Below are 16,141 nucleotides of genomic sequence, written 5' to 3'. Positions count from 1 at the left end.
ATATATATATATATATATATATATACACAATATGGATCAGTCAGCTTGCTTGGAAACCTCATGGAAACTAAACCTAAAACAGAAGTCATTTAGGAAATCATCTTTTGCCTTTCCTGTTTCCACTAGAGATTTGGCAATGTCAGGAGACATTCCTGTTCATAAGCACTCATGGGGACACACACACACACACACACACAAACATACACATGCACATACTCAAATGCACACACTCACACACACACACACACACACACACACACACACACACACACACGCTTGCACACACTCGAACACACACACATGCACGAGATTTGGCAATGCCAGGAGAGACTCCTATTCATAAACACTCATGGGGACACACACACACAAACACACACACACACACACACACATACATGCACACACTCACACATGCACGTGTGCATGTACAGACATGCGCACACACACAAACACGCACACAAGCAGAGACTGATTATGAAAGTGGTTGAGCATTAAGATTAATAATTTAACAACTTAATTGACTGTTGTATAAAACTGTTGTGTATTTTAAGAGTTTTCAGTATAGGAAAATCAAGAGCATTTCCCTGAAGGTGAAAATATGTAGTACCATATGAGAATATGGTTCTCATTCCTTCTGATCTGTATTTATTTTTTGTTTCAACCGTTGTTTGTACATTTGATTAAGGGGTTATTGCTTGACACTATCTTGTGAGGGTTAACTGTATTCCAGAACACAGCACTCTTTTTTCTAGCGTTTCTTCTGTGGTTTTTCTGTGTTCCAGTTATGACTCCTTCCCTGAATGTAGGTTTTTGACTCACTTGTGTAAACAAAGTGAGTCTATGTTTTAACCCGGTGTTCGGTTGTCTGTGTGTGTGTGTGTGTGTGTGTCCGTGGTAAACTTTAACATTGACATTTTCTCTGCAAATACTTTGTCTGTTGACACCAAATTAGGCATAAAAATTGGAAAAATTCAGTTGTTTTCAGTCATCTTGTTTAAAACAATATTGCTCCTCTGGGATGGGCACAAAAAAATAAAAAATGAAGCCTAATTATATGCAAACTGCATTTACTGTTATATTTATATTTTTTGTATTCTCAAAACTTGGCACTTTGATCTGATATTCTGACACAACAACAAGAGCAGTCATTATTATCATTTTTTGTTCAAACAGGAACTTCTTTTGCTAAGCATGGAAGTTTTATTTATTTTGCAAACGTTTTGGTGCAGATAGTAAAAAAAGGGAAATTACTCTAATTAATGTTAGGGGACTTCATTTGCTTTAAACTGATCTTTCTCATCTTAAACATTACATTTTGAAATTATACTCAGTACATAAAAAGCTTGTGTGTTTTACTGTCAGTGTACAGGGCTTTCACAATGTTCATTCGCCCAAGTGGTCTTTTTCGGAAAATACTAAAATCAATACGACGAGTGGACTTTACAGATCTGTTGGCTGAGCCCTGAAGGTCATGGGCAAAAATCAATTGCGTACACATATTTATACACATTCAAAGCGCGTGCTCATATTCTTCGCGAACGCGAACAACACTATTTTGTTTCAAGTTGTTGACCTGCCCCTTCAATCCTATATTCAATGGACAATACACGATAACATGTGATGGAAAGTTGGAGAAGGAGACCGTTAAATATTTATTCAGAGAAAGATTTGTGAACGCCTCATCACTTAGTGGATTATGCCCCAAACTGCCATAAAAATATCCACAGAATCAGAGTTCAGAATTCACAGTCAAAAATTGTAAACCATGCGAGTTAATACCCTTGAACTGATCACGATGAAATGAAAAAAATTTCCAGTCTTGACTTTTCTCAAAATGAAGTCCTTTTCACTTCTTACGACGTTTAGAAGTACTTGTACTTGGCCCTACATGTTATTAGTTTAACAAAATACTAAATTTTCATATCAACATTAAAACTATAAAACTAGAATGAACATAAAAGAGAAATTGAATCGACCATGTCGTACTACATTCCCAGCGGGTGTAGCTAAACTTGTACATCTATCTAGATCTAGTGAAAATGGCTAAATGTTGCAGTGTGATTGCAGGGATAGCCATTAAAAAGAATTTTTTTTATTGCCCTTAAAGATTTTTTGAATGCCCAAGATACACCAGAATAATATGATTTAAACAGCGTTCTCACTGCGAATACGCAATTGATTTATCGCCCTTTAAAAAAGTATGTTAAGATGTTAAATTTTAGAACGTCAGTTAAGGAGCCACGATAGTGTAATGGATAAGGCAGTTTCTTCTCACCCGAATATGCGGGGTTCGAATCTGGTTAGGACCTTTTTTTTTGACTCACTTGTTCTGTATTCCAGAACACAGCACTCTTTTTTCTAGCGTTTCTTCTGTGGTTTTTCTGTGTTCCAGTTATGACTCCTTCCCTGAATGTAGGTTTTTGACTCACTTGTGTAAACAAAGTGAGTCTATGTTTTAACCCGGTGTTCGGTTGTCTGTGTGTGTGTGTGTGTGTGTGTGTGTCCGTGGTAAACTTTAACATTGACATTTTCTCTGCAAATACTTTGTCAGTTGACATCAAATTAGGCATAAAAATAGGAAAAATCCAGTTCTTTCCAGTCATCTTGTTTAAAACAATTTTGCGCTTCTGGGATTGGCACAAAAAAATAAAGAATGAAGCCTAATTATATGCAAACTGGATTTACTGTTATATTTATATTTTTTGTATTCTCAAAACTTGGCACTTTGATCTGATATTCTGACCCGACAGCTAGAGCAGTCATTATTATCATTTTTTGTTCAAACAGGAACTTCTTTTGCTAAGCATGGAATTTTTTTTTTATTTTGCAAACGTTTTGGTGCAGATAGTAAAAAGGGGAAATTACTCTGTAATGCTAGTGGAGTTAATTTGCTTTAAACTGATCTTTCTCATCTTAAACATTACATTTTGAAACAAGAGAGGCAAGGCCTTCAAGACTCACTTGTGATGCACTTTTTTTTTAAAAATCCAAGCTTTTTGTGTATTGAGTATAATTTCAAAATGTAATGTTTAAGATGAGAAAGATCAGTTTAAAGCAAACTAAGTTCCCCAGCAGAGTAATTTCCCTTGTTCTGCTATCTACACCAAAACGTTTGCAATAAATAAAACTTCCATGCTTAGCAAAAGAAGTTCCTGTTTGAACAAAAAAATGATAATAATGACAGATCCTTTGTTGGGTCGAATATCAGATCAAAGTGCCAAGTTTAGAGATTACAAAAAATATAAATATAACAGTAAATGCATTATACTCAATACATAAAAACTTGGATTTTTTAAAAAAGTGTATCACAAGTGAGTCTTAAAGGCCTTGCCTTTCTTGGATTTTTTTTTTTTTTTTTTTTTTTTTTAAAGCGCGAAGCTTTATAATAACAAATACAGAACACATTTTAACGACTAGATTTAAAAAAAAAAGTGTATCACAAGTGAGTCTTGAAGGCCTTGCCTCTCTTGTTAATGTATGTCTCATTTCCTGGATCCAGTTTTTTTTAAATTTTTTTTATTTTATGTGTTCCAGTTATAAAGCTCTTTTTTTTTCTTCCAGTTTATATGTAGGATTTTAGTGTGTTCCAGTTTTAAGACTCCTTTTTAAGCGTTTGTGTGTGTTTGTGTGTGTGTGTGTGTTTTTTTTTTCTTTTTATGTTTGTGGGTGTTTGTTTTTTTTAATTACTATTATGTTTAGCTTAGATGACTAAATTTCTTAACTGTGTTCTAGATGAGACATTCTCTCAAGTTTTATTTAGGGGTTTGATGTGAGACATTTCCTCTTGTTTTCATTTTGGGTTTTGATGTGTTCCAGTTATGAGGACTGTTTAAAGTGTTATGCTTTTTTCTTTTTCATTTTGTTTTGTTTTGTTTTTTGTAGGTTTTAACCCTGTTCCAAATGTACTGCTCCTTTTTTCAGTTTTTATGTGGATATTTTACTGCACTCCTTTCTTCCCTCCCCCCCCTCTCCCCCCTCCTGTTTAACGTGGGTTATTTAGTTTATTACTGTGTTTTTCTGTTTTTTAAGCGTTTGTTTTTTGTTGTTGTGTTCTTTTAAAAAAAAACAAACACCTGTATTCCAGTTACAAGACCCCGTTTGCCAGTTTTTGTTACAACATGTGTGTGTTTACTGTGTTGTTGCAGTCATGGGACTCCTTCTTCCGACAGGCGGGTTCAGGGGCTCTCCCTGGCCAGGCCTACGTGAGGCCCCCCACGCTCAGCCCCTCCCCCAGCGCCCCCATCCCCCTGCCACGCCATGCCGTCACCCAGGGCGCCCCTGTTGACGAGAAAACCATTGAGGATCACCTGTCCGTCCAGTCCATCATTCGATCATATCAGGTGATTCACATTGTGGGCACTTTTCCTCTTCTTCTCTTTGGGTGCTTTTTTATTTAATTTAATTTATTTTTTTAGGAATTAAAAGAATTGATATTATTTGTCATCCTTATTTGAGAATGTTTTATGTTGGGTCAGAAAATATAAGTTCATAGAGGGTTTTGATTACCTATTCATATTATTTATTGTTATATTTAGTTGTTAATGTTGGGTTGGAGAGTATAGGTTGTGGAGGTAGAAAAAACTTGATAACAAATATTATTATCTATCATATTTATAGGTTGTTGAGGTTGAGAAAACTTGATAACAGATATTATCTATCATATTTAATTATTGATATATCAATTATCATTGAGGCTTTTGATGATACATCATTTTGGTTTGTCTGGAGAGTGTAGATTGTTGTTGAAGTTGGTGCTTGTTGCTGATTTGTTAATTGCTGAGTCTTATGCTGGTTTATGTCAGGTTAATTGTCTACAGCTTGTTAATTGTCTTCAGTGTCATGGAAATTAAATGGTGTGCTTGTCAATAACGTGTGTGTGTGTGTGTGTGTGTGTGTGTGTGTGTGTGTGTGTGTGTGTGTGTGTGAGTGAGCAAGTGGTTATATCTGGAAAGAAAGTTTTTGATGCTCAAGGAACGGATAACTAGAAGGACAGACACAGAGCTTCTTGAGAAAACATAATTATGTATTTGATCTGTCATAAATTTTCAGATTATTTCAGTTGACAAGTTGGTGTTTGTTTGGGTTTTTTTTGTAGGTTTTTTTTTTTGTTGTTGTTGGTTTTTTGTAGTTTTCATGCTCAATTATTAAACTGAGAAACAGTCTTATCTTGATTACTTGACAAAAATGTTTTTGAAAAACAGTTTAACATAATGTATTTTGAAGTACACCCCCCCCCTCTCTCTTTCTCTTCCCTCACTTTTCTAACCTCCACCTCTTTTCTTCTTCTTCTTCTTCTTCTTCTTCTCTCTCTCTCTCTCTCTCTCTCTCACTCTCTCTGTTGCTTTCAGTTAACTATTGACTTACTGGACTCATAATTATTGCTGTAAGATGTTTGCAATGTTATGTGAAGTTCTTTTTTCAGGAAGGGATGTCTTCTTCTCTGCCACTTGTCTGATGTATTCACAGTGCTGAGTCCACAGTGTTGTGTTTGTACCATGTGCTTTGTTGTAGGTAGTCTTGTAGATTTTTGTTTTTGTTTTGTTTTTTGTCAACACCTTGTTTTCCTCACATATTTATTCTTTGACAAAATTATTGATAATCAAAAAAACAAACACACATAGACCCCAAAACAAAATCATTATTTCCTTACAGCCATGCATTTATTATGAAAATATTTATAAGCAGAAAAGTAAAAGAGAATCATTGCTTCATTTCAGCCATGGATATATCATCAAAATATTTGCTTTATGTCTTTCAAATCATGGAGTTATTGGGGCTTCATTGTCCAAACATCAGTTATAAATTGAGAACAGTTTTTAACCGTTTTGGTTTTCCATTTAATGTTTATTGTCAATATAGTTTATGAACTTTGCAGATTTACATTGATGAGAAGTCTTCCATGCAAAGAAGAAGATTGATGCATAATAAACTTTATTTGTCAGTATGTGTAAAATGCTAAATGATAATTGATATGTTTGCTTTTACATTTTTTGCGTGTGTGCCAGTATGTTGTGAATCTGTTGTTACCAGTAAATCTTGTTTCATTTAATATCATTTAGTGGTGATTATGTTTTGTTGAAATAATAGAGAGAAAGAAAAGTAATCTATTTGAATCTTCATTGTTAGTATTATCAGGACAAGACTGTAGAAAAGGGTAAAAATGACACTGTTCATGAAATGAACATTGACAGTAATTTCACCACGACGATAAAAACTGGTCTTAAGCGTCTTTGGCACATTAGTAGTTTGACTGTGTGTGTGTATAATTGTATGCCCCAGACCCGGGGTCACAACGTCAGTGCTCTGGACCCCCTGGGAATCTTGTCTGCGGATTTAGATAGCACCACTCCGCCGGAGTTGGTTGTTACCAACTATGGTCTTGGTAGGTATATGGGCTTCTGCTTCACAGAGGCAAAAGCGTTCAGGTAGACATAGCACAAAACACTGTTCACAGCTGTTCTGGTGGGTTGGTTTTCTGTGATGCTGAAAAAGCAAAACTGTTCTTTTTTTCTTGTTCTTTTTTGAGATGAGAAAAGCTTTTTAATGCTTGGCCCCTTCGTGGTGGGCTGGACTGTAAGCAAGGTGATTTGATTGGATTGGATTGGATTTTTTTTTATGCTTTCAGCAGTGTTAGACCTCAGAGAGAATGAATCTTTTTTTTTTCTTTTTTTTTTTTTTAAAGTTTAATGTGGTAGGGGTAGTTATTTGTATTTGATGTTGATTTTCACCTTCTGTTTAAAGTATGTGTGTGTGTGTGTGTGTGCGTGCGTGCGAATGTGTACATGTGAGTGTGAATGTGAGTGTGTGAAGCTGCAGTTTGTAACAGCTTTGTGTGGATCAACTAAATTCCTGTGCTTTGAAAATTGCTGTAAGATCAGTGGACAAGGATTTTGCTTTTTGTTTAGAAGTGTTTAGCATATGAAGAATATTTATGTTGATATTAACTTTTCATGTGTTTAAATTCATGTATATTCTTTGTTTACAGTGACAGTAAGCATTCAAAACATTTGATCTGCATCTTGAGATGTTTTCTATATACCATTTGTGTGTTTGTGTATTGGAACAAGAGACAGTGATAATGCATCATTTATGACAGTCTGTCAGTTCTTATTTACATTATGCATGATTCTTCCTCTTACATAATCAGTCTTGCTAAGTTTTGTGGTATGATAGTTGCAAAACCATATTGAATCTTTACAAAAAGGAAACAGTTTGCTTTTTCAGTCATGATGCTTTAACAATCAAAATCACATCCGAAAGAAATATGTCGGCCAACAGTATGCGGTGTATCTATTCACATGCACAGAAAAATATAACCTTGTATTGGTTGGTTAATATGGTTTATCTGAATGTTAATTTCATTTTCAAAGAAATGATGAATGTGCAATGTAACTTCTGCACCACAATCATAACCTTAACTTTGGGAATGAAAAGTCAGATTTTATGTAGTTGCCAGCTTCGATTTTTTTTTTCTTTTCAAAGATTTTTTTTTCTTCTTTTTAAAGATTTTTTTTTTTACTACCATACAAAGGACAGTTTTCCAAGTATATATTTTTGCAAGTCTTTCTCAATGAATTTGACATTCACAGCAGCTCATTCCTGTCATATAAATAACTGAAGTGATAAAAGGATGATGCACACTCACCACTAGGTCCAAGAAGGCAGGGAAAGTGGTAGAGTAAGTGAGTAGTTTAACTTGGACTATTGTAGTTGAACTTGAAGTGAGGGAAAGTGGTAGTGAGTAGTTTAACTTGGACTGTTGTAGTTGAGCTTGAAGTGAGGGAAAGTGGTAGAGTAAGTGAGCAGTTTAACTTGGACTATTATAGTTAAACTTGAAGTGAGGGAAAGTGGTAGAGTAAGTGAGCAGTTTAACTTGGACTATTGTAGTTGAACTTGAAGTGAGGGAAAGTGGTAGTGAGTAGTTTAACTTGGACTGTTGTAGTTGAGCTTGAAGTGAGGGAAAGTGGTAGAGTAAGTGAGCAGTTTAACTTGGACTATTATAGTTAAACTTGAAGTGAGGGAAAGTGGTAGAGTAAGTGAGCAGTTTAACTTGGACTATTGTAGTTGAACTTGAAGTGAGGGAAAGTGGTAGAGTAAGTGAGTAGTTTAACTTGGACTATTGTAGTTGAACTTGAAGTGAGGGAAAGTGGTAGAGTAAGTGAGCAGTTTAACTTGGACTATTGTAGTTGAACTTGAAGTGAGGGAAAGTGGTAGAGTAAGTGAGTAGTTTAACTTGGACTATTATAGTTGAACTTGAAGTGAGGGAAAGTGGTAGAGTAAGTGAGCAGTTTAACTTGGACTATTGTAGTTGAACTTGAAGTGAGGGAAAGTGGTAGAGTAAGTGAGTAGTTTAACTTGGACTATTATAGTTGAACTTGAAGTGAGGGAAAGTGGTAGAGTAAGTGAGCAGTTTAACTTGGACTATTGTAGTTGAACTTGAAGTGAGGGAAAGTGGAAGAGTAAGTGAGCAGTTTAACTTGGACTATTGTAGTTGAACTTGAAGTGAGGGAAAGTGGTAGAGTAAGTGAGTAGTTTAACTTGGACTATTGTTGTTGAACTTGAAGTGATGATCCCTGTGTTGAAGTTTGGCTTCAAAGGAGTTCAGAATTTAAGCCATAGGCAGCCACAATGGAGGCTGCAGTTCTGTTTTTCTCAAAGTGTAGCAAACAGGAATTGCCTTTCCTTTTCCGTATATGATGAGCATGAACATGTCATCTTTCTTGTTTTGTCAATTTTTATTTTTGAAAAAAAACAACAACTCATCAGATCATTTTATTTTTTTGTGCATGAAGCATGATAATTCTGTTTGGCTCCATATTTCAGTCTCTCTCCTCTCTCTCTCTCATCTCTCCCTCATCTCTCCCTCTATCTGTCCTTGTCAGTATAATATGGAATGAATGATGTATTAGTAAAACATACCATGGGATAAAAACAGATAAGGACAACCTGACAGAATGTGTCTCTCATCCTTTTTTGGCGTGGTTTATCTTTTTTTCTTTTTAAATCCGCTTTCTCTGTGTGATCTACTTTCTTTACCAGTACTGTGTTGACACGCATTACCTTCATCAGTGAAAAGAAAGGTTAATTAGGCAGATGCTCTGTAAGTATTCCTTGTCGTAATGGTACTAACATACTCTTATAAAGGAACAGTATGTGTTTACAGAAATGTGCGGTGTCATGCACACCAAATCTGTGGGCTGAGCTGTAAATGTTTCATGATTCTTTGAACCACCCAGGACAGCCACCCAGAAATGTATCCCTTCCTACCCCAGTGGTATTCCTATCCACATGGCTATGCTTTACGGAACACACATATTTTTCCAACAGGGATGGTTTTTTCTTATCTTTTTTTATATTATTATTTTTTCCCCCTTATCCTCCATCCCTTTTTGCGTTTTGTTTTTGACCACAGCTTGCCAGCTTTCCAGCAGGATCGTCTGCCAAAGCTCACCTCCGCAGAGCTTCCCTGAGATCCCAGATATACATACATATATATCTGTCTGTTGTGTGTGTGTGTGATCTATATTCTAACCCATCCGTGGTTTCTGTCTTGTCTTTGAAATTGTGGTAGATTCGGGGGCATCACTTAGCTGCATTAGATCCTCTTCAAATCAACAAAGGGGACTTGGATTCCAGCATTCCTGCAGAACTGCTCATGAGTCACTACCAGCTGGGTAAGCGGGGGCCAAGAGGCCTTGGTAGAAATGGGAACAGTGACAAGTGGGGGCAACATGTAGTGCGTCCCAGCAAACTGTGATCTACTCCATGTTGAATTGAAATTGTGCCGATCTATTCACTTTACACGATAATGTAATGACCCTCTACTTTATGTTTTGTAATGACCATTGAGGTTACATGATGCAATGATCCGTTCACTTTACATCATGGAATGATCCATTCTCTTTACATACTGTCATGATCCTTTCACTATGTAATGATCTATTCACTTTACACAGTGCAATGACCCATTCACTTCACATGATAATATGTTGACTATTCACTTTACACAGTGCAATGACCCATTCACTTCACATGATAATATGTTGACTGTTCACTTTACACAGTGCAGTGACCCATTCACTTTACATGGTAATATGTTGACTGTTCACTTTACACAGTGCAATGACCCATTCACTTTACATGATAATATGTTGACTGTTCACTTTACACAGTGCAATGACCCATTCACTTTACATGATAATATGTTGACTATTCACTTTACACAGTGCAATGACCCATTCACTTCACATATGTTGACTATTCACTTTACACAGTGCAATGACCCATTCACTTTACATGATAATATGTTGACTATTCACTTTACACAGTGCAATGACCCATTCACTTCACATAATATGTTGACTATTCACTTTACACAGTGCAATGACCCATTCACTTTAAATGATAATATGTTGACTGTTCACTTTACACAGTGCAGTGACCCATTCACTTTAAATGATAATATGTTGACTGTTCACTTTACACAGTGCAATGACCCATTCACTTTACATGGTAATATGTTGACTGTTCACTTTACACAGTGCAATGACCCATTCACTTTACATGATAATATGTTGACTGTTCACTTTACACAGTGCAATGACCCATTCACTTTACATGATAATATGTTGACTGTTCACTTTACACAGTGCAATGACCCATTCACTTTACATGATAATATGTTGACTGTTCACTTTACACAGTGCAATGACCCATTCACTTTACATGATAATATGTTGACTGTTCACTTTACACAGTGCAATGACCCATTCACTTTACATGATAATATGTTGACTGTTCACTTTACACAGTGCAATGACCCATTCACTTTACATGATAATATGTTGACTGTTCACTTTACACAGTGCAATGACCCATTCACTTTACATGATAATATGTTGACTGTTCACTTTACATTGTGCAGTGATCCATTCACTTTACATGGTAATATGTTGACTATTCACTTTACACAGTGCAATGACCCATTCACTTTAAATGATAATATGTTGACTGTTCACTTTACACAGTGCAGTGACCCATTCACTTTACATGGTAATATGTTGACTGTTCACTTTACACAGTCCAATGACCCATTCACTTTACATGATAATATGTTGACTATTCACTTTACACAGTGCAGTGACCCATTCACTTTACATGGTAATATGTTGACTGTTCACTTTACACAGTGCAATGACCCATTCACTTTACATGATAATATGTTGACTGTTCACTTTACATTGTGCAGTGATCCATTCACTTTACATGATAATATGTTGACTATTCACTTTACGCAGTGTAATGACCCATTCACTTTACATGATAATATGTTGACTGTTCACTTTACACAGTGCAATGACCCATTCACTTTACATGGTAATATGTTGACTATTCACTTTACACAGTCCAATGACCCATTCACTTTACATAATATGTTGACTGTTCACTTTACACAGTGCAATGACCCATTCACTTTACATGATAATATGTTGACTGTTCACTTTACACAGTGCAGTGACCCATTCACTTTACATGGTAATATGTTGACTGTTCACTTTACACAGTGCACTGACCCATTCACTTTACATGGTAATATGTTGACTGTTCACTTTACACAGTGCAGTGACCCATTCACTTTACATGATAATATGTTGACTGTTCACTTTACACAGTGCAGTGACCCATTCACTTTACATGGTAATATGTTGACTGTTCACTTTACACAGTGCAATGACCCATTCACTTTACATGGTAATATGTTGACTGTTCACTTTACACAGTGCAATGACCCATTCACTTTACATGGTAATATGTTGACTGTTCACTTTACACAGTCCAATGACCCATTCACTTTACATGGTAATATGTTGACTATTCACTTTACACAGTGCAATGACCCATTCACTTTACATGATAATATGTTGACTGTTCACTTTACACAGTGCAATGACCCATTCACTTTACATGATAATATGTTGACTGTTCACTTTACACAGTGCAATGACCCATTCACTTTACATGGTAATATGTTGACTGTTCACTTTACACAGTGCAATGACCCATTCACTTTACATGGTAATATGTTGACTGTTCACTTTACACAGTGCAGTGACCCATTCACTTTACATGGTAATATGTTGACTATTCACTTTACACAGTGCAATGACCCATTCACTTTACATGGTAATATGTTGACTGTTCACTTTACACAGTGCAGTGACCCATTCACTTTACATGGTAATATGTTGACTGTTCACTTTACACAGTGCAGTGACCCATTCACTTTACATGGTAATATGTTGACTATTCACTTTACGTTGTACAGTGATCCATTCACTTTGTATAAAGTAATAATTTGTTCACTTTCTGTTCCAACATTTTCTTTTCCTTGTGAAATTGCTAATGTAATGACCCATTCATTTTATATAACATAATGATCCATTCACTTTACATTCCAGTAAACTGTTGTTGTTCCTTGTGAAATTGATAATGTAGCGGTCCATTCACTTTATGCTTCTGGAGATTTTCTGAGCGAGTAGAGATGTCCATACATTGTGGTCAGACAGCTATAAAATAATCTCTTTTTTTTCTTTTCTTTTTTATATTTAAAGATACATTTTCAAACCTAATAATTCCCCCATCCCCACTCCCAACCCTCTTGAAATGGTTTTAGGGGTATGATTTATAGCAGAGATGTGCATATATTGTGGTCAGATAGCTATAAATCTTTGATTTTTTGTTTGTTTGTTTAATGCAACTTGAAGATAACATTTTTTTTAAATAGAAATTTGACTGTTTTCTCATCCCGCAAATTGAAAAAGCATGGTTGTTGATACTTTACCCATAAAATCCATGTCTGTAGAATTGGTGCAGATGACTTTGTTTCATAAGTGTCTCATACATGTACTTTTTACATTTATTGGCCTGTGTGTAAACATGGGTACTAGAAAGGGATTCTTATGTAAGTGTTTGTGTGGTGTGTTTTGTTTCCCTTGTGGTGTGCTTTGACCATGATTCAAATTTGTTAACGTTCAGAAATCACTAGGTCAGCTGAAATAACTCACATACATGTTGCATACCTATACCATCATGAGATTATGAAAAGTGAAATATAAATCCAGTAGTGACTTACTCTTTGTTTCATGTGTGATTGTGAACAATTGAAAGTGGACAAGGTAAACTATTACTGTAAAGAATGGGACCCTTTCTGTGATGAGAAACATTTTGTGTGAAAAGTGTGTACTCAGTTGTGGAATTTTTTTTTTTTTTTTTTTTTTTTTTTTTTTTAGTTCCTGCTTTGTGCAGTTTGATTGATTGTGTGATTTTCCCAAATGAATTGGTTGATGAATTGGCTGCGGTTGCTTTTATGCAGCTTCCACTAACAGTTCATTCCTTACATTAACATATGTTGCATTTTGATTCTGTTCTTTTGTGGAATTTAATTATTTATTTGTAACTGTCTTTTGATGTTTTTTATGTGTTCGTTTGTTAAAACCTTTTGTGTGTGTGTGTGTGTGTTTAGTTTTGTTTATTCAGTTGGTTAGTATATTTGAAAGGGAGGGCAGACAAAGGGGCGTCTAATTTTACAGATATTACAAATAATTTGAAGTGATGACAAGTACAAGATACAGTAAAAGTATGATATACAAGTGAGGCGATAATATTTAATAAACTGGAGCATCAAATGTCATTATGTTTAGAAAGGAGATGATTTTATGGGGAGTTCTTTTCAGTTTTGTAATTTCATTGAAGGAAAGTGATGATTGTAAACACATAATCAGAAACAACATTAAAAAATGCTATTTTGTATCAGACATCAAGAGCAAAGAAATGTCAGTGAAAGTACTGTCTGCTTAGATGTAAACAGAATGTATTTCAGTAGTGATAGCTATCCATCGTCAGGAATGTATTGTGCTTCTCAGCTCTTTGTTATCCCAGCTGCTTCCTCTGGCCACCCAACATTATTGATTCTGAACTCTTTGCTTTCTTTTACCCTCTATACCTCCCAACCCTTCTTGCGCTAATTTGCCTTGGCCATTATTGATGTATATATCTAACTCAGAGCTTTGTTTTCTTTTTTTTCTTTTTTTTTTCCAAAAGAATTCTTATCACATATCCTTTTCTGATCATATAAAAAGTAATGGTGAGTGCTGAGAATGTGTACACAGCATTTTAAAGCTGCTACTGTTGTATTGTGTTCTTCAGAATTTTGATCAGTTTGGGTCATGTGCTTGAGATGAATTAATTTGCTACAGTTACTAAGGTTGGTAACTATTGAACTTGCCGCTGACTTGAAATTCTGTTTGGCTGTGACTCTCTTGTATATTTGTTGAATATCGGCTTTTGCTGGTATAACTTAAACAACAAAAGACAAAGAAAAAGAAGCATCCACACAACATTAATGCCAGTGCTGTTTTTCTCCCAGTCTATTTCCATGACCCACAGATAACAAACATCACAAGCATTTTTGCCAGGAACATTTTGATCTTGGGGCTTCAGGTGCTAACAGATACTTATTAAACTGAGGAATCTCCTCCACCCAACACCCAGTGGGTGTAGTTGGTATTAGAATGTTGTATTTTTCAAACCAAAGTAGGTTGCACCCTGCACTTAGTTGTAGACAGAAAATACCTTCTGCACCTACACCGTCCTCCTTAGATTGGGATTGTTCCTCCCCAAAACGAATAGTTCACTCTGCACGAGTTCAGGTTAAATCTACCTTCCCCATTGGCATGTATTGTGTGGAAATGGGTCACTTGAGGTTTGGGGACCGGAATTCATTTTGCCCTCTTTTCTGTTGATCCCAACTGCCAACACCCCCACCCCCCCACCCTCCCTATCCCTCCCATTAAAAAGGAACATCCTGTTATCAAGTATGTTATGCATGAAAACAAAAAGAATAAACCCCTCTAAAATTGTGAAACAAAAAACAAGTACAGTATCCTTCACTCTTACAAGGCATGCACCATGAAGCCAAGGCTGCTGTAGGAGTGCACTTCAGCTGTCACACAGGTCTGTAGAGGGTAGAAAGGAACAAGGCCAGAATTTTCTTCCATGTATCATGTATGTGAAAATTTCTTCTTCTTCAAGATAGGCTGCAAACTTCTTGGTTGAAAATCTGCTGTACTGGTGGAGCTGAGTAGGTGGGTGGGGTTTGGAGTTTTGATGAAAATCAGTTTTGTGTTGATTTCATTCAGTGTGCGTGTAAGCAGTCTTTTAAAAAAAATAAAAATAAAAATAAAATAAAAAATTAATTTTTTAAATCCTACCATTAATCTGTTAAGTGCTGAGAATTTTGTATTAAACAAAAATTAAGAGGTGATTTCCTCTAGCCAGAGATTTTTAGGAATGAGGGGTAATGAAAAAAAAAATACAAAAACTACTGGTCAGGGAAGTTTAAAGTGACAGGAGAGGATTAGGCCCCACCTTTTTAATACTGAGCCGTAGACAGGGTGAATATGAATTCAGTGCCCTGATGGCCATGAAAGGATATGGGACATTTAACTTTTATCCTTTTATTGACCTGTGTCCCCGCTAGTTGGAAGTGCTCTGCAGCAATGGCTTCAAGTTGTGGACATTAGGAAAGGTTGTGTACTTGGTTGTTGTTCAGCCTGTTAACATTCCCGGCCCTCTGTTACTTCTGGTTCCCACTAAAGCACACCTTTTCATCCCTCCAGATATCCTGCTATTTTGGGGTGTATCATTTTTTGCACCTGATCTCTACCTATCCTGTTCACTTACTGGGGGATGTTTTTGTGAAATGTCCTCTCTTTCTGTTTGCATCCTGCTAGTGTGTTGGGCTGACCAGTGGAACATGTGGTGTTAGTTGGCTGTGACCAGTTCTTTAACCTGTTGTAACCTGCTGGGCCATGTTTTATCAAATGTCATCTCATTCTGTTTATATACCATCAAGGTCACGAGTAATAGTTTGTGAAATAATACTTCTGCTCACTTAATTGCTTGTCATAAGATGGTTACAGAATTGTTCCCTTTGTTGCCTGACACAAGATACATGACAGGAAGAGATGGTGCATTCAATTCTAAAAAGTCTGTATACATTGAGCTTTATTAATGCTTTTATTGACATGTCCTGTTATGGTAAGAAATATAATGAAACAAAAATGCAGTCACCCTGAGAACA

The 16,141-nt window shown here is 36.0% G+C and overlaps 1 protein-coding gene across 2 annotated transcripts in view; it reads left to right on the top strand.

Moving 5' to 3' along the window:
• The window catches only part of LOC143294846 (2-oxoglutarate dehydrogenase complex component E1-like), an 83,068-nt gene that overhangs the window by 24,914 nt on the left and 42,013 nt on the right, over positions 1–16,141 (top strand). The window contains exons 3-4 of one of the 2 annotated variants that reach the window (XM_076606389.1): positions 4,146–4,340; positions 9,572–9,674. In XM_076606389.1, coding sequence (XP_076462504.1) covers positions 4,146–4,340; positions 9,572–9,674 — 298 coding nt within the window. Of the gene's footprint in view, positions 1–4,145; positions 4,341–6,279; positions 6,383–9,571; positions 9,675–16,141 lie in introns of both variants that reach the window. The other variant, XM_076606451.1, reaches the window with a different exon arrangement.

The sequence above is a fragment of the Babylonia areolata genome, chromosome 1 (genome assembly GCF_041734735.1).
Source record: "Babylonia areolata isolate BAREFJ2019XMU chromosome 1, ASM4173473v1, whole genome shotgun sequence".
NCBI lineage: Eukaryota > Metazoa > Mollusca > Gastropoda > Neogastropoda > Buccinidae > Babylonia > Babylonia areolata.
This window is presented reverse-complemented; position numbering and strand designations above follow the sequence as displayed.